Raw genomic sequence first — 22,781 nt, 5'->3', positions numbered from 1 at the left:
TAGCATGCGAGGCCTTACGTGATCTGCTCTCTGGCTGCCTCTGGGAAGTCTACCTTGCTTATTTTACTGCAGACGGTCTGGTTTGGGGGATATTCCTTCCATGGACTCAGACCATTCTTGGTTTTTGCACTTGTGGTTTCTTCTGCCTGGAAAACTCTACCTCACTTATATTTGTGACGTGTTCAATTACTTCAGTTAGGTTATTTTCTTACCACCTCAACTCAATTAGGTTATTTTCTCACCACCTCAACTTAACAGAACTTTACTCCTACCTCCCCTAACCCTGCTTTATTTATTTCCATAGTTTTGTCACCCTCTGACATTTTATTGCATACTTATTTAATCATATTCTCACTGGAAAGTAAATTCCATGAAGATAGATATTTCACATTGATCATATGCCAAACTCCCAGTGAGGAGAGTTATATATTTGATGTGTCCTATCCTTCAGTTAGTTCTGTGGGAAGTAAAAGAGATGATAGAATATCTAAAAATGAAAAATCGGCCATCAAATCTCAGAGGAGTAGCACTCTGTGAAGGAAGAAAAGTGTGTGTAGGGGATCTAACCTTGATCTACAGAGTAACTACAGAAATTTACCTCAGAGAGGCCCACAGGGTTTTCACATAGCTATACCTTTCCCACTGAGCAGCTGGTGGCCAAGAACTCATACACTTTGAGAAATTTCCTTTCAGCTTTTGGTTAAATCCACAGTTTTGAACTTGGAGACACAATTATGGTTATTTACTTAAGCTGTGTTCATTATAAAGAACACTTCAATAGCGAACAACTTCACCTGATAAAGATTTAGCACAAGCCCAGTTTAAGTCAAATCTCAGCAAAATCCAAACTGTAACCACACTGGATAGGCTACAGTTTAAACTTGTAGTGAAAGAGGTTTTGTATGTCTCTATCTTAGTGCCCTAGGTTTTTCCTGTGTGGTGACTGTTAGCATTGTTGAGGTAAAAATAAATGCATTAGCTACAGGTAGAATTGCAAGGAGAAAGGGAAGTTGATAACAAGTATTCCTTGTCGAGTGTATGTCCTCCACCAGAACAAACTCTCCGAACTGTCACTGGGTTCAACCGGCTTTGGAGAGGATGACAGTAGATAATTTATTATCGGGGGCTTCTAGTGGAGCAAATATGCTGGATTTAGGGACTTTAAGTTCTAAGTAATTATTTTTTTTTAAAGATTTTATTTATTTATTTGACAGAGAGAGAGATCATAAGCAGGCAGAGAGAGAGGCAGAGAGAGAGGGGGAAGCAGGCTTTCCGCTGAGCAGAGAGCCCGATGCGGGGCTCGATCCCAGGACTCTGAGATCATGACCTGAGCTGAAGGCAGAGGCTTTAACCCACTGAGCCACCCAGGCACCCCGGTTCTAAGTAATTATTAAATAATGAATTATTATTTAGAACCTGATGGGGAAGAAATGATGGGCTTACTTCATATTATTTTGTTCAAAAAACAATATGGCTTATACATCCCAAATGAACTCTTTTGTAACCAATTAAATTCATTAGTGGACTAGTCAATGCCACCACAAGTCAATACAAAAATTCAGTCATTTCTACACACTTGTGTACGTTAGGCTTCTTGCAACCACCAGCAAGGAAAGCATTACAAAAATTTGTTAGAAGGGCATAGCAGTCTGTTCAGAGATTTTCCATTATTTCACTAGACAGCAATGTTTGGATAATTATAACATTAGTCCGTAGGAAGTAACTCTTCCAGATTTATCTAAGATTCAGTTGAGTGTCCTTTCAAGAAAAGCTCAACCCTCACGAATTATGACTATTTTGAATTGAATTTCCATATGACTGCATGTGGCCACGAAGTAACTTAGACTACAAGTAAGTAACAGTTAACCTGCTGAGGGAGTGACCTCATCGGTACCATAAGGTCAACATTTGGTTTTACACGAATGTATAAATCCTGACTGGATCTAATTTAAGAATTTAGCAGACTAAATCATATTTTATCATCTGTCCAAGGAACTAAAAACAGAAAGCTTAAATGTAGCTCCAGTCTTAACTATTCAACTGTTTGTGTGGAAAAGACATGCTTTCTCTTCAGAAGACATATGGCTAAATATAAGTGATTAAAATGTAAGTGATTAAAAGTGTCATACCTCTCGAATAGCAGTACAAAACTCACTCTGAAGCACTTTTTTGAGGGATTGTAGCTTGTGCACTGGTACTTCTCCAGATTCCTGTAGTTTTTCCAGTAATTCAATTGCTCTGGCAACATCTGAAAAAAAAAAATCAAAATAAAGACATCTAGAATCAACGGTATCTCATCAGCAAAGTACTATTATTCCAGTTGAATGGTGCAATGAAAAACAAGTGGAATGAATTGCAAAATCACAACTTAAAATTCATAGCTTATTGATCTAATCTTTTGGTAAAAAGTCATTTTAATTTGTTCTACACAATTCATCGCTGAATATGCCTTCCTCGGTGGCATTTCATGTATGTTATTTCTGTCACACACACTAGTTTGAATATTCTCTTAGCAAAGAAGAGTAGGAAAAATGTCTTTTATTGACACCCAATAACCAAATAAGTCCTGTCAATTTTATCTCTGAGATGCTGTTTGCAGTCTGACTCTTCCTTTCCCATACTATATCACATCGGCAATTTTACATTTATTAGTGTCATGATTTGATCAATGTGCATTTCTTCCACTTACTGATAAACTCTTACAGGGTAGGAACTTATCTAAGTTCGGTCACCTTTGCATCCCCAGAGTCTGGTATAATACAGTGACTAAATATCTGATGAATTAATTAACTAATGGATCTATCCATTTAACTGCCTCTCTATTATTCTAAGCCCTCATCATTATCTCTTCTCTGTTCAGAGAGAGTCATTTCTTCTCCTCCAGTCCATAAGGTTATCTTCCTAAAGAACCTGATCTTGTACCCACCTACCAACTTCTAGAACAGTACCAAGCAAAAGAATTTTCTGTAACAATTAAGTTAAAGGCTCCTCTTGTACTTGTACAACATCAAAAGTTAATGTATCAAGAACCATTGTCTTGGGACGCCTGGGTGGCTCGGTTGGTTGAGCGGCTGCCTTCAGCTCAGGTCATGATCCCAGCGTCCTGGGATCGAGTCCCGCATCGGGCTCCTTGCTCAGCGGGGAGCCTGCTTCTCCCTCTGCCTCTGCCTGCCTCTCTGTCTGCCTGTGCTCACTCTCTCTGACAAATAAATAAATAAAATCTTTAAAAAAAAAAAAAAAAAAAAAAGAACCATTGTCTTTTATACCCATAGCTTTAAAATTCCCAGCATGGTTTTGTACTGCCAAGAAAAAAATGATATGATGAAAGACCCTTTTAAAAATACTTATGGTCTCTTCGGGTCAGGTCATGGTCCCAGGGTGCTGGGATCGGGCCCCGCGTGGGGCTCTCTGCTCAGCGGGGAGCCTGCTTCCTACTCTCTCTCTGCCTGCTTCTCTGACTACTTGTGATCTCTGTCTGTCAGGTAAATGAATAAAATCTTTGAAAAAAAAAAAATACTTATGGTCTCTGAAAAACAATCTGAGGGTTTTGAAGGGGCGGGGGGTGGGAGGTTGGGGGAGCCAAGTGGTGGGTATTAAGGAGCACTGGGTGTGGTGCAAAAACAATGAATTCTGTTATGCTGAAAAGAAATAAAATATATATATATATATAAAATAAAAATACTTATGGTGATCTCTTCTACCTGTTGTTGTAGTCAATAGCTCAGTGAAGAGTCACGTAGGTATTTATGTGTAAGATTGAGGGTTTTCAGTTCCTAAGGGATTAGTTCCAGAAAGCATCCCATATCCCTGCCATCAGATTTTAAATTCATCCATCCACCCACCCATCCATCCACTAATTTGTGTTCCTGTTAGACCAGGCACTAAGTCTGACAGTAAGAATAAGACACACATCCCTTCTGAACTCACAGTCAAATGAGGAGAATATAACAGCGTGGCTACCTATAATAAAATCATTACCTCCTCGGAATTTAGGAGGGGTTAGCATACATGTATGTACCTAATCAAAGAAAATAACCAGTAAGCAACTTTAATGTAGACTCTCCCTTGAAGTATTGCCAACTAATTGTCAATTGTGGCCCAACGAAGCAAAAATCATGAAATCGACATAATACTGCCAGTTTGAAAACTTGGTCTTTTTGTACATAAACTGGAAGTCAACATAGTCAATTGGATAATACCAGCCATATTCACAATCAGTAAGTTACCAAGCTAAGAATTTCATGCATTTTTTACTGCACAGAAGACTCTACCTAGATGTCCACAGGTATATGGAATTCTCCACATGTTAAAAACGGAGCTCAGTAATATTTTTCGTGAAGCTAGTTCTTCTCTTTCCATATTCCATAATTCCATTAATAACACCCCACCCAGCCTGTCCTGCAAGCTAGACAATGGCAACATTGTTCACATTCACCCCCACATGCAGTTAGTCAGTGGCAGCTGAAGATGCTATCTCAAATATCCCTTTTGAATGGAGCCCTTTTGCTTGATTACTTCAGAAAAGCCTTTATTATTTTTCACTCACAGAACTGAAACATCTCCCAGCTGTTCTTTATATTAGCCTTTTCTTGCTCATTCCATCCTCCACCTTGCTTCCAGAAGGACTACCCTGAATGATAAACCTCATTATTATCTCCCCCACGTAACACCTTCTCTGGCTTCCCACTGCTTACAAGGTGAAGTTCAGACCAGGTAGGGTTACACTCAAGGCCCTTCACAACCAACCTCTTCTGACTCATCTCTAAAAACTCTTCCCTGCTCATTGTTATTTTGAACATCCAAAATTTCTGTTATTCTAGGATGTGGCACAGAATTGCAACCTATATGGCTTTGCACACATCATCCCCTGTTCCTGGATGAGTTAAGTCACTCATCCGTGCTATGCATAGGATACAGTGGTAAAGGGCACAGCTGGCTGTTGTCCCTTTCATGACATTTATAGGTTTGAGGAGTCACAGACACTCAGTAAAGCGGGCATGTCCTATAGAAGAATCACCACAGGTTGCTGCATGGATCTAATGAAGGCATTTATCATCATTCAGGAGGCCAGGAAGGGCCTCCTCATGGAATTAATAGCTAAGCAGAGTCTTAGGTAGGAGCTGCAGGGTGGGGGAAGGGGAAGAATGTCCCCAGCAAATCAACGCAGACTGAAGTCTGGTCAAGAGAGTGTGGGGCACTCAGAGAACTGAAAGGAGTTCAGTATGGCTCAAGTTGAAAGCAAGGCAAGGATAGCAAGAAATGAAATAGAGAGAAATCACATCATGGGAACTGTTTTAAATCATGGGGGAAGACTTGGCTTAAATAGCATCTCCTTGGCATGGCTTTCCTGATTCTCCAAGGCGGATGAAGTTGCTCCCTTATCTGTGATCCCACAGTTCTCTTGACTCATCCGTTGTAGTAATTCCTACTCTCTGCTATGTCTCCCTCCTTTACCCTTGCAAATCTATGAGCTTCTTGAGGGGTCAGAACAATATCTTATTTGCCATTGTATCCATGGTTCAATGCAGAGTACTTGACAAATATCAGAAGTTTAATACACACTTACCAAATGAGTGATAGATTTATTAATGAAACTAACTCAGGAAAGCAGGGGTCAGAGGTTTGTGTCTACAGGGACACATGACTTCTCGTGAGACTAGACCTCCTTTGTCAAGACTGGCATAGATCTGGTGTGGGAGAAGGAGGCAAGCCTGCATCTCTAAGCTAGAGGCCACTGAGTAACCACACTGAGGGAAAATGACCCCAACCTGAATACTCAGGAATTCTCAACCTTGGCTGCACATTACAATTATCTGGGATACATTTAAAAATTATTAATGCCTAAGACTTCCCAACCTTGGCTGTAGATTGGTACCACTTAGAGAGTTGTAAAAACCAAAGATGCTTGGGTCCGACCCCAGAGATTCTGATGTGACTGGCACAGTGTGGGGCCTGGACATGGAGCTTTTAAAAAACCCTCCAGGTGATGTTAAAGTGCAGCCAATGTTGAGAACTACTGGTCTACTTGGCATGGGTATTTTTATAGCCCCTATGTGATTCTAACGTGCAGCCACGGTTTAAAAGCTCTGATACAGATTAATGTCTCTAAACCATGAATGTGCCTAACAATCACCTGGGGGAAGTTATTAAACCATATGTTCCTGACCCTATACTCCCACTTTAGAGAGGTTAATTCAGAAGGTGTGAAAATAAGGCCCGAGAATTGGCCTTGTAAACAAACACTTCAAGTGATTCCGAAGTTGTTGCTTCACAGACCCTGTTTGTTGAGAAAGTAAATAAAATGGATCTTTCAGGTTCCTATCAGTCCCAGCATTCCAGAAACCTAACATTTCCATTATTCTTTACTACTCTGTGTAACACTGAATAGGGTTTTTCCAGGAGCCTCAGAATGACTGGTACAAGTTCATGGATGTTAAGTACCACCCCATTCTAAAACAGTGTTCCTTAGAAAGGCTGTCTTTATTTTTTTTTTATTTTATTTTATTTTATTTTATTTTATTTTATTTTTTCAGTGTTCCAAGATTCACTGTTTATGCACCACACCCAAGGTTTTATGCAATACGTGCCCTCCTTAGTACCCACCACCAGGCTGGTTGTCTTTAGAATCACTTGTGGAGTTTTTAAACCAGCCTGCTACCCTACACTAATTAAATCAGAATCTGTAAGACTGGGATCCAGTCATCAGAATTTTTGTTTGTTTAAGCTTTCAGATGATTCCTACGCCCATCCAAGGCTAAGAGATATTATTAAAAAAAAAAAAAAAAAAGATCGAGGAAACCAGGCACATCACATTAAAAGCTGGACCAGCCCTATTACATTACAGGCTAGGCCTTTTCCAGTCCTTATGAAGAGGTAATGGTGAGAGGAAGGAAAACTCATGGAGAAGTGTTATGTCATTAACTTAGGTCAGAATACTAAGTCTTTGCTTCCCTTCTGTCCACTGAGGAATGTTCCCAGGAGAACCCATGATGGCTGCTGGGGGTGCCTGCAAGAAGGGAGACTGGAGTCTTTCCTGGTTGCACAGACAACGGACTTGGAGGCCTGCATGCCCTGTGTGCCTGTCTGGTCAGAGGGAGAAAACTGGAAAGCAGAGCCCACTGGAGCCTAAACCATCTTGCTGGAAGTCACCTAAGAGAATCGAGAAGGATGAGGTCATGGGATACACAGCAGTTGGTCAAAGCCAAAAGAAGTCTAAGGACCAAAAGTGGTAGAAATCAGGTCTCACCACCCAGACCTGGCTGGTGCTGCAGAAAGTTGGTGAGTCATCAACGCGATACAAACTAGAGTTTTCCATGGATTTCTAATTCCCTTTAGCTCTGTAAAAGTACCAGAAAGCTGCAAGGTCAGGATCTGGAAGGGAGCAAAAGAAGCTTTGGAGTCAGCAAAAAGCTTGTTCTTAAAACCACGGCAAGTGTGCCTACTTTACTGATGAGTCCCCTCCAGGTTCTTATTCAGAACCTCCTTGAACTTATTTCATGAACCTATTCTACCAAATTTGGTTACTAATATAGAACTTTGGGTTTACTAGTTTAGCTCAGCCTAGAAGGAATATTAGATAAGGACTGGGAAGGCTGCCAGACAAACAATGAAAATAAGATCTCAGAATATTTTCCTGAAACCGACTCCTCCTCTGCCTCCTGCCAATTCTCAAGTTCATCCCTCTAGGTAGCCTTTATCCCGTAAGTGCTGGGGTATTACACTTGCCCCCTCACTCTTTCTCATATCCTGGGTTCCATTAATCCTCACGTCTTTATTTTAATTTTATTTTACTAATTTAATTAGTATACAATTAGTAATTACTAATATAATTTTTATTGAAATATAATTAACATAACTCCGATATTGGTTTCAGGCATACAACATTCCAATTCAAGAATTCTATCCACTACTCAGTGCTCATTGCAGTAAGCATAGTAATATCTGTCACCATACAATGTTATTATAGTTTTTTCTTCCAGGTACAGAATTCAGTGATTCATCCCTTACATACAACTCCCTGTGCTCATCACAAGTGTCCTCCTTGATGCCCTTCACCGATTTAACCCATCTCGGTGTCCCCCCGCCCCAGCCACTTCCCAACTGGTAACCATCAGTTTGTTAAGAGTCTGTTTCTTGGTTTGCTTCTCTTTTTCCCCCCTACATTCATCTGTTTTGTTTCTTAAATTATACATATGAATGAAATCATATGGTATCTGTTTTTCTCTGACTGACTTATTTCACTTAGCATAATACTCTTGAGCTCCAACCACATTGTTGCAAATGGCAAGATTTTAATCCTTTTTATGGCTGAGTAATAGTCCTGTGTGTGTGTGTGTGTGTATACACATATATACCACATCCTCTTTATCCATTCACCAGTTTATGGACATTTGGGTTCTTTCCATAATGTGGCTATTGCAGATAATGCTGCTATAAACATAGGGCATGTATCCCTTCAAATTAGTATGTTTGTATCCTTTGGGTAAATACTTAATAGTGGAATTGCTGAATTACAGGGTAGTTCTATTTTTAACTTTTTGAGGAACCTCCATACTGGTGCAGAGTGACTGCACCAGTCTGCTTTCCCAGCAACAGTGTAAGAGTGCCCTCCTTTTTCTGCATCCTTCCCAACATGTTGTTTCCTGTATTGTTAATTATAGCCATTCCTGAATCCTCACTTCTAAAAGCAACAATAACAATAAAGATTTAATGCCTATGAAGTAGGGGGCATTGTATACTAAGAACTTTACATCTTTAACCCATTTTATCCTTACAACAATCTTTATGTGGTAGTAAATATCCACATTTTGCAATGAGAAAATTGAGGTTTCTACAGAGTTTTAAGTACCTCATTAACAAACAGGATCTGAGTCTGGAGTCCAGATCTAAGGGATTCTAAACCCTGTGCCTTTTATTTTTATTCCATTCACAGCTTTTCTTTTAGCAGCTTTTGCCTTCAACATTCAGTACTTTTATAATAGCTCTACGCTCTGCAGGCTTTCCTGGTCGGAGGCTGAGCTCTTAATCTTTCCTCCCTCAATAAAGATTAACCCCTATTTCATTTGCCAGTCTACCTCTCTCAGGTAGTACTCTCTGATCATCAGAATCACCTGGAGAGCTTTAAAATGGCAGGGAGGAGTGGTTTTCGGTCTTGGCTACCCACTGTCGTCACCTGGGAACACTGGGAAAAAATAAAACCACGTACCTAGATCCTACCTACATATATTTCTGATTTCATTGTTCTGGGGTATGGAGTTGACATCAAGATCTTCAGAGCTCCCTGGTGATGATAATGTGTGGTCATATTGAGACTCACCGATAGGGAATCTCAGTGCATAGCCCAGGGATTTTAAATAATAATGTTACTTTTAATAGTATTAGCTTTTGTATCTAGTATGTAGTATGGCACTGATTTAAACATTTCACTCCTCTAACAGCACTATGAGGTAGGTACCATTATTACTCCCATTTTACAGAAAAGGAAACTGCGACCAGTAGAGTTAAAATGACTTCCCCAGGGAAACAATAAGTTGTAGAGTTAAGATCTGAATCTCAGCAATATGGCTGTAGAATCTGGGCTACACTCAGGCGTGACTCAGGAATCCATATTCTCAAAATCATTCCCAGCAGTTCTCCAAGGTTGTTAACAGAGATTAAGTTAATCTGATCAACAAGTCCTTGCTTGAGGCCTGAAAGCAGTGGTTCTCAAATTTTAGTCAACATAAAAATTTAACTCTGGGGGCGTCTGGGTGGCTCAGTGGATTAAGCCGCTGCCTTCGGCTCAGGTCATGATCTCAGGGTCCTGGAATCGAGCCCCACATCTGCCTCAGCATCCCTGCTGAGCAGAGAGCCTGCTTCCCCCTCTCTCTCTGCCTGACTCTCTGCCTACTTGTGATCTCTCTCTCTGTCAAGTAAATAAATAAAATCTTAAAAAAAAAATTAACTCTGGGCCATTTATTATTATTAAAAATTGAGATAAAAAAAAAGATGTTGAAGGTTGACTGAACCTTGAAATCTGCTGTTTTAGTAATCCTCTCAGATGGGGCTGATGCAGGCAGTAGATCACAGACATACTCTTTGGGTTACTACTAACAGTTTCATATGTGATCCGGAACAGGGTGAGGTCATCATCTATTCAGCGCTTATTTGCCCTATTTATATCATTTTATAAAATCCTCAACCATACATACAAGAATTACTATTGTTTCCACTGTACATTTAAAGAAAAATAACAAATAAGGCTTAGAAAGATGAGTTATCTGGCTCAAGGCAATACAAGTAGTAAATGATAGGGCCAGGATCCAAAACCATACATGTTTGACTCCAGTGGCCATGCTCTTATTTATTTCTCTACCCTGCCACAGAAAAGGGATTAGAAATAAAACAATAAAGGTATAGCAAAAAAAAAAATTTAATATAGCACCATGGACCACTGTAAGCTGGGGCAAAGAGTCGTAACACTGCCCAGAGACCCAGGAGGTAACCCCTCAAAACATTATGGTATAATCAATATGTTCATATTGATAACATATTTTTTAAAAAGATTTTATTTATTTGAGAGAGAATGAGGGAGAGGGAGAGGGAGAGAGAATTTGAAGCAGACTCCACACCGAGCACAGAGCCCAACACAGGGCTTGATCCCACAAATGCAACAGCATGACCTGAGCTGAAACCAAGAGTTGAGCACTTAACCAACTGAGCGACCCAAATGTCCCTAATAACATATTTTGATCACTGAAAAATGATCAGTCATCAAGTACCTGATGATAGTAGGATAACCTATTTTGGAAAGATTTCCTTTAAGGTAGGTTGGACATTACAACCCCAAACAAGAAAATATTGAAACTTAATGGCATGAGCCCTCAGTGATCTAGAAAAATCAAATTACCTTTTTCTTTTTCCTTAATGATGAATTTTTATTAACTTGACTGACATTTAGACTGCAGAATCTGACCTATGACTCATCTCCTTCTGGAACCTGGATGAAGATGAAGCTGGGTTATTTAAAGCAGATTGTTGACTAGTCCCATAAACATTTATTGGGTACTGTGGCAAACAATATGAATTATCTACTCTAAAGCCATCTAAAACCTTCACGTCTCTTGCCTTCTACTATGAAAGCTGGAAAGCAAACGTACTTCTCTTTCCAGACTCTTGTCATTTGGCCAGTTGTTTTAAGTGCAAAGACATTGGGCACGGTTTCTAGGAAGGCTTTTTAAACGGACAAACTGCTGGCATAGGCCTTCAGCCATTTGGTCTTTGCACCCTTCCTCTTTCCCCAGTTTGTGATCATGCAAAGAACCTTCACTTGTTAAGGAAGGCGGAGCAGGAAAAAGAAAGGATCCCAGCCCTTGATGCCATCACTGAGCTGTTGTACTAGCCTTGAACTGTGCAGCCCCATGATTCCTGCGTATGAGACAAATACAGGCTTTACTGTTTGGTTTTCTGTGACTCGCAACCAGATATGAGCTAGCTGATACATGAGCCCATAACTTTAAAGACACTATTCTAGGTTGCAGAGCTAAGGTTGAAGATATCGGGTCACCTATGTTGGTCTTTTGATTAAGATGGTCTTAGAAAGCCTCCCTGGAAAGGTGACATTTGGAGTGAAACCTGAATGTTCAGAAGGAGCCAGCCTTATGCAAATCCAAAGCAGGGGCATCCGGACAGAGAACAGCAAGGGCAAAGACCCTAAACTGAGGGGAGCAAGTCTGCATGTTAGAAGAACAGGCAAAACCAAGGTCAATGCAACTTGGTGAGTGAGATGCGGAGCGCGTCAACAGTGGTGTCCTGGTAAATAATCCACAAACAGTTCCCCACAACAAAAAGACAAAACAAAACAAGACAAAAGTTCTGATCGGTAACACTTGCTGACTTCCGTTATGTAAGTACTCCTACCACAGCCAATTTCAAACTACCAGTATGGTATCACTAGATTGCAAAATTCCTCACTACTTACCAATCAGCTCCCATTGGGCAGGTAAATGGTCAGTTTAAAAATCTAATGCTGTACAGCGGAGCGTATGTACCAACCAAATAAATGCTCAATAATGCTGTGCACTTCCATGGCTCTGTTTATGAAAGGAAACACTCTCACCTCACAGATTACTAATGAGACACAGTCAGTATGCCCTTCTCATGTGCCAATCATCTCTGCTTTGATCCACCACCAACTTGCCATGTTCCTCAAATGCAGACCAACTGGTAAACTTGAAAAAAAGAATTATCCCAATTTAAATGTGCTCAACTTAAAAACCTCACTCACTATGTTCTTTAAAATATCCAACTTTATGTTATTTAGCAAAAACAGAATGAGTTTTCTTCATGGGATTTGGGTGATACTGGAATATATAACAACAACAAAAAAAGTTTGACAATACTAGAATTTTTAAGTCATGAATTTATAGAATGACAAAATCCTGGCCCAGACTCTCTGCAAAGTGTTTGCCAAACCTACCACAACCAAGAGAACAATTTGTGCTACAAAATGAAAAGCTGTAGTTGCTAAGAGATTCTCTGAAATGGAAGGTACCTATTTCATTTGAAAGTGATTACTTACCCAATAAACAAATCTTTAGGTATACAAAGCTTAAGATACAGTTTTCTTTGTTAAACAATCCATTATGTGGTCAGAATGAGTAATGTTTCCCAGTTTTTCTAGGAACTATAATCAGCATTTTGTTCTTTTTCTTTTCTTCTTCCTCCACACCCACCCCTCCCCCTTTTAAAATTCGTCTAATTTTCCCAAACAGCTGAACCTGAATCTTGATTTGCCTACCACTCCCCAAGACCTCAGGAAGTCAAAAGTTGCACGTTCCTTTTTTTGAGCTTTCTTTGAGCTCTATTGTATGTGATGTCTTCCCTTTCCTTCTATATTTTCACCTCACGTCCCTACTCAGTCTTGCATCCATGTCTGTACATCATGACAGCCAACTATAACTTATTCCTAATGGAAGTGAAATTAGCTCAGTCCATATTTTCTTATTTCCAACTTTCATGGCATCCATGCAAACGAACAGCTGACTTGAATGTGTTTTGGGAACCTATGAGGGATTAGACCTGAACTAAAATGTAAACTGTCTTTGCATGTCTGAAAGAATGAAATGAAACAATCTACTATCCTCTTCTAGGCTAAATACTAGAACATCTGTGTCCTACTAATTTTTGTATATTCCATTGTATCCAATTCAGAATCATGACAATTGTAGGCACTTAAAAAGTGTCTGTAGAATGGCACTGATTGTATGGAATTAAATTTTCTTGTTATAGTTCTATTGTATTTGTATTCATTACTTAACAGTGATACTTGTGTCGGGCCTCACTGACAAGATTTAGGTTTCTTACGAAGTGTGAATTCTAAGAAAATGAGAACTTAAGGGACCAGACCCTATCTTTCCGTAATGATCAACTTAATCTTTCTTCCACAAGCAGGAGTTAGAACCCATGGCTATGACTTAAAAGTGTATCAAAGTTCATTTTAGCACTTGTGAAAAAATTTAGAGAAGTCTTATTTTAAGCTCTCTAGGGAGGTATTTTAAAATACGCTGTCCAGATGACAACATTTTGTATGCAGACAAACTGTTTCTGAAGTTTCTTAGAACATGAGTATGATGAACACTTATTCATTAGCCAATTAACTGTACTGGGTATAGGACTGTAGGAACACAATAAAACCACCGTATCCAGATTAGCAATAGGATACCTCCACAGTGCACCCCCAGAGACCCAGCCTGTCCATCTACACTATTATTTATTTCTGCTTCATTTATGACCTCAACTGACCTTAGATGCAGCTGGTTGAAAGACCAGAACTTCTTTCACAAAGCTTTAGTTCACCTTAAAATTAAAGTCTGTGTATTTTTTACCTTCCTTTCTACAACTCCTTGTCTGTCTAATGATTCCTCAATGAAAGTTAGTAAAAAAAAATAATTATTATTTGACATCTTAAAAACACTAGACCCAAAATGATGTGGACCCTTAGGCTCTATAGTAATCTGTATAATATTTCCCTAACTTAGTACCTAAAAGAGCAACCAACTTTTTATATTGGTAGTGATTCCACCTGGGTCTATCATAAAATTGGGAGGCTCTTTTCATAATTATCATTAGTAAATCCCAATTCCCTTTTTCACAGTGCTCAGGAAATTGGAAGGGAAAGACTTTATCAAGAAATTGCTGGAGAGACACCCAATCAAACAGGGTGTTTTCAGAGAGCTTGTTACAAAGAAACCTTACAAATTTAACTTCTCATGTCCTCCAGTATCTCCTGTACCAGAAAATGGATGAATGTTTTTATCCAAACTGACACTTTGATGTATTATTTGGCTATCGAGCTACTTAACAATATGTTTGCTCTTCCGTGTTCTCGCTACTGTATCATACTGTCATCCAGTTTCTTAGTTACTTTGGAATTATGTGGTTGAGGTTAGTGTGGTCTATCTACATCTGTAAAAGGTGCTCATGGGACAAGGTGAAGCTTGGACTTTGCAGAAATTGTTATGGTGAATAGTTTATGTATTTTCTCGAGAACATGATTACTATTAAGAGGATTTAAACTGCCAAGTGAAACACATGAAATAATGAGTTTCTCCTCATTATGTTAGATTCCTTGGGGCTGCTTTCTCAGATTTTCTATTGATGTTTCCTTTATAAACTAAATCTTGGGAATAGAGAAGGAGGAAAAGTAATTGTTTAGTAACTTACCTCATTTGCATAACAAACTACCAGTAACTAATGAAGTGTTATTTGATTTAAGTACAGTTTTATGAAGTATTGGATAAAATTAGAGATTATCAAAATGAATTTGAGTATTTTTTCCTAATTATAAAATAAAGTCACATCTTGTGGGTTTATAGGGTAAGTCTGAAGCCCAGTCCTGTGCTCTAGACACTTTTTCTTTGTTTAAAAAATCTTTTAACATGTTCTATTACTAATCATTTTTTCCCAAAATTAAAATGAAAAATTTCAAAGATGATTCAAAATAATTTAACTAAGTGAATAACTTTAGGTTAAAATGGAAAGTAATTATTTAAATTTCTAAGTCTTAAAATTCATTATTTTATCAAGAATTGCAATCATGGGGGTCACCTGGGTGGCTCAGGTCATGATCCTGGAGTCCCGGGACTAAGTCCCACATTGGGCTCCTGCTCAGCGGGGAGTCTCCTTCTCCCTCTGACCTTCTCCCCTCTCATTCTCTCTCTCTCTCTCAAAAAAAAAAAAAAATCTTTAAAAAAATTGTAATCATGGGTATATAGTGATTCCATTCTATAAAATTTTAGTTTTATGATAATCATTTACTTTGTCATCAGATCATTCTTTATATTAGAATTAATAGAATCCTTGGCCTGCCTGGGTGGCTCAGTTGGTTAAGCGTCTGACTCTTGATTTCAGCTCAGATGTGATTTCAGGATTGTTGGATCTAGCCCTACGATGGGCTCTGTGCTCAGCATAAAGCCTATTTAAGATCCTCTCCCTCTCCCTCTGCCCCCCACCACTCATGTTTGCTTGCTCACTCTCTCTCACTTGCTCTCTTAAAAAAAAAAAAAAAAATCCTAATATCTTATTTACTGAGTTACCAAATATTATTTTCCCATTAATTTTAACATATACTCTGGAATAGGTAAAATACTTTAGAAGTTCCTGTTCTCTGAAGGACAGATCTTTATAAATTCATTTGGAACTGGGACCCTACAGTAGGTTTCAGCTTTTCTTTTCAGTTTCTTCTGCTATTGGGCTATTCCAATTTTCTCTCACTTCATTGTCCTGTGGTCTTAGAATATACATTTCATCTGATTTTCTCTTTTTAAAATTTGTACCAGTGCTCTTTTTCTTGATCAAACATGAAAACATTTCATTCATGATATTGGTCATTTCAAAAATCCAACATTTGGTTTTATGAAATATGTTTTGTTTCATTATTATTTTACTTACTAATATCTTTATTACCTCCTTCTTTATAGTTTGCTTAGGTTTATGGGTGTGTTCATGATTCTGCATGAATTCTGAGGAATCAGAATCACACCATAGCTGTATCTTTCTTCTTTTGACAGAGTGGATCATTTCTTTCCTGTCTACTGTTTAATTTTAATTTCTTATTAAGTGTTTTTTAAAATTATTTATTTATCTGAGACAAAGAGAGAGAGCGTGCAAGTACACACCCGTGAGCACACGAGTTGGGGGCAGGGGCAGGGAGGATGGAAAAAGAAAGAATCCTAAGCAGATTTCCCACTAAGCATGGAGCCCAACATGCAGGGCAATCTTACAACCCTGAGATCATGATCTGAGCCAAACCAAGAGCCAGTCTCTCAACCAACTGAGCTACCCAGGTGCTCCCAAAGAAAACATTATTTAGAGGGGAAAAAAAAGTTACCAAGGGAATGCTTTTAGAAGGACTATATTTTTAATCTTTATTTTGTGATTTTTTTACATATTGATCAGAGGAAAAAATTACTTGTTTCGTTTTTCATTTTGGGTTTTAATAACAAATTTGGAGTCATAGCACAGATGCTTGAAAACTTTAGATGATACATATACAAACCTATATGTATACTCGAGTTTGTTAAAATGACTTATTGAAATTTCAACTGGTCTTACATTTTTGTCTATTGGAGCTGGTCATCTCTGAGAAAGTTGTGTGAATTGCTAATTTTTCCCACTATCAGTTTTTACCTCATACACATGTATTTCAAACTCTGATCCTAGGTATGTAAGGATACTAATACATTCTCTAGGATACTAATACATTTTTTTTTTTAGATTTTATTTATTTGAGAGAGAGAGAGAGCATGAGAGAGGAGAAGGTCAGAGGGAGAAGCAGACTCCCCACAGAGCTGAGAGCCCGATGGGGGACTCAATCCTGGAACTCCAGGATCATGACCTGAGCCAAAGGCAGTGGCTTAATCACCTGAGCCATCCAGGCACCCGATACTAATACATTCTTAGTAATTTTTCTCTAAATTAAGTATCATCCTTGTCCCATTTAATTTTGGCTTAGATTTTATTTTGACTGGTATTTTAATATGATTTTGCTATATTTTTCTAATGTTTCCCTAGGATTTCTTCTTTCTAGTGTTTTTGCCTTTTTCATTATTGTATTCCATAAACTCTGATAGGTTCTTTACATCTTTCATCTCTTATTTTCAAACTCTTTCTCTATGATTGTCTCTTCTTCACCTCAGCTTATTATTTTCTTGATTTTTCTGATATTTATTTTTTAAAGAATGCAATGTTTGCTCTATTAATTCTATCTCCTCTAGGATAATTATCTATAATCATATAAATATATGTATCGTCATAAAGATGGTCATTCTTAAAGAGCTAGTGACTGTTTTTTTGCTTTATTTAATAGATATACTTAACAACTTAAACTATATGCTTCTGTAATCAAATAGGCATTCCCATCCATCTGTGAGGGGATAGAGTTTCTAATAATAAAAAACCTATTTCCAGGAGTAGACATGTCAAGTGGCTGAGGAACCGGCCTCTTCAGCAAAGGGTAATAAAGAGATGGTTTGTCCCAGGGTATGATGGCTCAGTTGCTCCTGGCTTTTGAAAAACATCTGGGGATTATTGCTATGCTTTTCTCATCTCAGCTCCTACTCTGAAATTGAAATGTCTTCCTTTAGAGAGTAATGCTGGAGCTTTTAACCGAGGAACGACTGCTGCTTTTTTGAAGTCTAAAGAAGAAAAGAGAAGGGATTCACTCTGTCAGTTCAGTTCTTTAATCGATCACCAAATGTTTGTACCAGGAATCTCTTCTGCCCTCTCTATGTGAGTTTAGGGTTCTTCTCCGGCCTTCACTAGGAGAATTTGTCCATACTTTGCTCTCTCAGGTTCATGCTTTCGAGTTTTAGTCCTCTCTGTTCTGCCAGAGTATTACAGTGGTTAGAAAGGAAACAGGGACCCGAGAGGCAGGGAAGCTGAGGGGTCTGGGCAGAGGGTATTAGATTAGATAGGGGTCTCAACCTTGTTGAGTTTCCTTCACCGTAAAGCAAAGAGCATGATAAAATCTACCCCAGAGTGTGTGCATGTGTGCGTGCCTGTGTGTGAGCATTACAAATGATAATGCTCAGCACTGTGCCTGGTACATAGTAAATGCTTAGTGAATGCTACTACTGATCATTCTTATCATCATTGTCACTCACCAATCTGATCCTGTCTGCTTGCTCACTTCTAGGAATTCTTCAAAACTTTGTGTTTTAGTAACAACCCTTTATCCCCCATCATCTTTTAAAATTTATTGTTTGTTTTACATCTATTTGACATCGATGATTTTTGAGGTGGGGGGGAATCACGTATGCTTAACCTACCACCTTGATACAAATCCTCCTTTTATCATTAACTGCTTGCTCTAGAAATGCCTTATGATATTATGGAAACCACAAAAGACTGGGAAGTCAAGAGTCCTGGTTCATAGTCCTGAAATTGTTGCTATAATTTTGGAAATTTGCTTAATTTCTATCAACTTCAGCATCTTTATAAAATCAATGTTTTGGACTAGTTGATTTTTTTTTTTAGCCTTAAAAAGTAAGTGTTCTGCTTAACAGGATGGCTCATTTATCAAGAGTGCCATTAATTAATGGGACACAAAAAAAAGAGTGGTGGGAGAGGATGGCTTGAGCCCCGGGAAGAATGGGGCCCAATACACAATTATGCTAAGATGGTTATGTGCAGGAGAGTTCAAAAGGAAGAACGCTCACAAGAGGAGGTAACAGAAAGCCCTGCTACTGGTAAATTAATAGTAAATAAAAGAGTAAAAGAAAATGAGTTATTTAAAAGTGTTCTCCATAGACAGCCTAATTCAAATTTTGTACATGCCTGAAAGTAATAAATCGGAATAGAAGCAATAAACTATTCAAACAGGAGTCACGCTAGTGATAATCAAATCAGATCTATAAATTTAAAGATGAGGAAATCAAAACCAAGTAAGATAAAATTACTGCCCACAATCTAAAGGTTGAGTACGGGGGCTCCTGGGTGGCTCAGAGGGTTAAGCAAAGCTCCTGGCTCTTGGTTTCAGTTCAGGTTATGATCTCAGGGTGAGATCGAGCCCTGTGTCAGGCTCTATGCTGGGTGCAGAGCCTGCTTCAGAGTCTCTGTCTCCTTCTTCCTCAACCCCTCCCGCCTCCACATGAATGAACTCTAAATAAATAAATAAATAAATAAATAAATAAAATTTGTCTAAGTACTCAAGTACTTAGACTAAGTAGTCTGAAATGTTACTTGAGTACATTTAAGTACTCAAGTACTTAGACGAAGTAGTCTGAAATGTTACTGATAAAGCCAGAACCAAAACTAAGATAGTCTGAATCCCAGGGCAGATCTTCTTCCACTATACTACTATTCAATAGTTAACTGAAATCGTTCAGACTTGCTTTTGTCCTTGAGTCCTAATTAAAAATAACTTTCTGTATACATAAATGTACCAATTATAAGAATGAGTCCAACATTTCCTAAATCAATACTCACTTATCTACTATATCAAGGTTTACCTTTTTAGTGTAATTCAGATATATTGGTAATGAGAGTTATAGTAAAAATTTGACTCAGGGGAAAAGGTTACAAAAATAATCTAAATAAATGTTACAGTTTTAATATGCACAATTGTAAGAGGAGTATGTCTTACCAGAATCTGGTACCTATATGCCTCTATTCCCACCATAGATGGGCCAAATGTAGGTGAAGAAGACTATTTTTGCTTGATTTTTTATCAAAAAGTTATCTCAATTTTAAGAGAGTAGTATCACAGAGTTGGAAGGGACTTTGTGTTCCAAACTCTACATTTTATATCTGAGGTCAAAGGACACAATATGATTTGTCTAAGGTTTTGAACAGGGAAAATTTTCGGAAAATGAGTGTTTATTATCAAAGAAAGGTGATTACTGGAGAAAAGACTGACAGCATTGAGCCTAGATAAGACCTCTTATATGAGGGAAGAGCCATTTCTATACTGTTCTGTAATTAAGACAATAATCACACAGAGTAAAGTCTACCTTTTTAAAAATAATACACAGAAATTAGGACTTTAAGAAAAAAAAAATCCTAGTAGGAATCTTAGTGTAGTTTTAATCTGCTTTTCCCTGAACACTGGCTGAATATCTTCATATACTTATTTACCACTTATTTATCTTCTTTGGTGGAGTGTCTATTTAAATCTTTTGTTTATTTTTTTATTGGGTCATTTTATTTTCTTTTATTGTTGAGTTTTAAGAATTCTGTATAGATTCTGGGTGAAAATCCTTTATCAGATATGTTTCAAGAGTGTTTTCTCTTATTCCTTGGCTTTTTAAAAATTTTCTTAAATAAAATGAAAGTAAATTGATTTTTTTTAAACCAGTAATTTTAAATTTGACCCTGTTTTCTATTATGGTTTATGGTTTTTACAGTCAATCTAAGAAATCTTGGATTAGGGGCGCCTGGGTGGCTCAGAGGGTTAAGCCTCTGCCTTCGGCTCAGGTCATGATCTCAGGGTCCTGGGATCGAGCCCCACATCGGGCTCTCTGCTCAGCAGGGAGCTTGCTTCTCCCCCTCTCTCTGCCTGCCTCTCTGCCTACTTGTGATCTCTCTCTCTGTGTCAAATAAATAAATAAAATCTTTAAAAAAAAAAAAAAAAAAAAGAAATCTTGGATTAGCCCAAGGTCTTAAATATTTTCTTCTATACTTCCTTTTTTTATTATTATTACTATTTAAAATATTTACTTATTTATTTGAGATGGGACATGGGGGAGAGAGAGACTCTCAAGCAGACTCCCCACTCAGTGGGGAGCCCAACACAGGCCTTGATCTCAAGACCTTGAGATCATAATCTGAGCAGAAATCAAGAGTCAGACATTTAAACAACTGAGCCCCCAGGGGTCCCCCCTGCTATACTTTCTTTTAAAATAATATAGTTTCAGGGGCGCCTGGGTGGCTCAGTGGATTAAAGCCTCTGCCTTCGGCTCAGGCCATGATCCCAGGGTCCTGGGATTGAGCCCCACATTGGGCTCTCTGCTCAGCAGGGAGCCTGCCTCGCCCTCTTTCTCTACCTGCCTCTGCCTACTTGTGATCTCTCTCTCTCTCTGTCAAATAAATAAATAAAATCTTTTAAAATAAAATAGTTTCAGATCTTACGTTTCTATTTATGGCCCATTTTGAGTTGATTTTTCAGCATAGCATATGGGTATCCAATTTTTATAGTACCATTTATTGAAAGGATTAGCCTTTCTTCACTGACTTTCCCAACCCACGTGCTGAATATCAATTGGCTATATATCTGTGAGCCTATTTCTGAGCTCTGCTCTATTTCATTGACCTGTATATTAATACTTACACTAATATCATACTTTCTTAATTACTATATCTTTATAGTAAGTTTTGAAATGAAGCAGTAGTATAAACCCTCCAACTTTGTTCTTGCTTTTCAATTTTGCTACTCTATACCTTCTACATTTCATATAAGTTTTATAATAATTACATATAATTACCTTGTCAGCTTTTGTTTTAAAAAAGACTGTGATATTTTAACTAGGATTGTGTCAAATCTATTCGAGAAAAACTAACATCTCTACAATGTTGGATCTTCCAAAACTGTAAACATAGTATGCCGTTCCACTTATATAAATCGTTAATTTCTTTCAGCAGTGTTTTGTAGCTTTTTTGTAAATAATTCTTGTACATATTTTGTTACATTTGATTCTAAATATTTCATGATTTTGATACTGCTCACTGTTATTATGTAGAATACAATTGATATTTTAATGTTAACCTTATATTTTCTCATCTTATAAAAATCAGTTTTAGTAACTGTTTTGGTAGATTCTGTAGGATTTGCTATGTAGACAATCATGTTGTCTGTGAATAAAGATCAACCACTCCAGTTTCTACTGGCATCATGTTCTATTTTGAACTTTTATTACAGGTTCACTCTTCTTTATCTGTCAAGTTCTATCTTGCCACCAAAACTTGTTTTTGTTTTTGTTTTAGACCCTTTATTCTTTGCCAAGTAAATGCCTATTCATGCTTCAGATCTCAGGTCAAACATACTTTCCTCAGGGAAGCTTTTTCTGGTTTTGGTTTTTTTTTTGTTGTTTTTTTTTTTTTTTTTTTGGAAGCCTTTTCTAAGACAAGTCTCTGTGCTAGCCCTTTTACTCCATTATTCTTTCATTAATCCAGCAAACAAAGATTAAGTGCCTCCTATTAAATGCCTACCATGTGCCATCATTCTTTCATAGTACCATCTACCCTTGCTTCCTAGTATTTATTATTATTTTAACTTTTACATTTATTTCCATGATTATTTGGCTACTCTCTCTCCTGCAGATTGTAAGCATCATGAGAACAAGAACCATGATTGCTTTTTGTTCTCCTTTGATGTCCATTCCTAGCTTAAGGCCTGTAACATGACAGGTACTCATTAAATATTTATGGAATAAATAAATGAGCCAAAAGAAAATGCCTGTCCAGAAGATGGAGGAAATATTTGGGGGGTAGGGTTGAATTGCTCAATGCCATTCAACACACACTGTTCAAAAGACTGTTCACTGATTCTATAATCATTATTCAAACTCTGTACACATGAAAATGTATCAGAAATATTTTTTAAATGAAATTTTAAGGCAGCTCTAGGAGATAAAATTGGAGGTTGAGTTGTAGATTCTAAGCATGAGGAGTTAATTTTTAAATTCACAAGTAAAACATTTAATTGGGTAAAAACAGCTGCTACAAGCTCATATTAGATTAAATAATAATTTAATATTTTGTCAGATGAAAAAATTTAAACCCATAGACCACTAGATGTCCTTGAA

At 37.9% G+C, this 22,781-nt stretch overlaps 1 protein-coding gene across 3 annotated transcripts in view; it reads right to left on the bottom strand.

Annotated features, from left to right (window-relative positions):
• LIN7A (lin-7 homolog A, crumbs cell polarity complex component) overlaps positions 1 to 22,781 on the bottom strand; it is a gene marked incomplete at its 5' end in the record, with an annotated part of 119,802 nt that overhangs the window by 75,547 nt on the left and 21,474 nt on the right. For all 3 annotated transcript variants that reach the window (XM_080810562.1, XM_080810563.1, XM_080810564.1), the window contains one exon: positions 2,130 to 2,248. In XM_080810562.1, coding sequence (XP_080666688.1) covers positions 2,130 to 2,248 — 119 coding nt within the window. The remainder of the gene's footprint in view (positions 1 to 2,129; positions 2,249 to 22,781) is intronic.

Source organism: Martes martes, assembly GCF_963455335.1.
Source record: "Martes martes genome assembly, chromosome: 8".
Classification (NCBI taxonomy): Eukaryota; Metazoa; Chordata; class Mammalia; order Carnivora; family Mustelidae; genus Martes; species Martes martes.
This window is presented reverse-complemented; position numbering and strand designations above follow the sequence as displayed.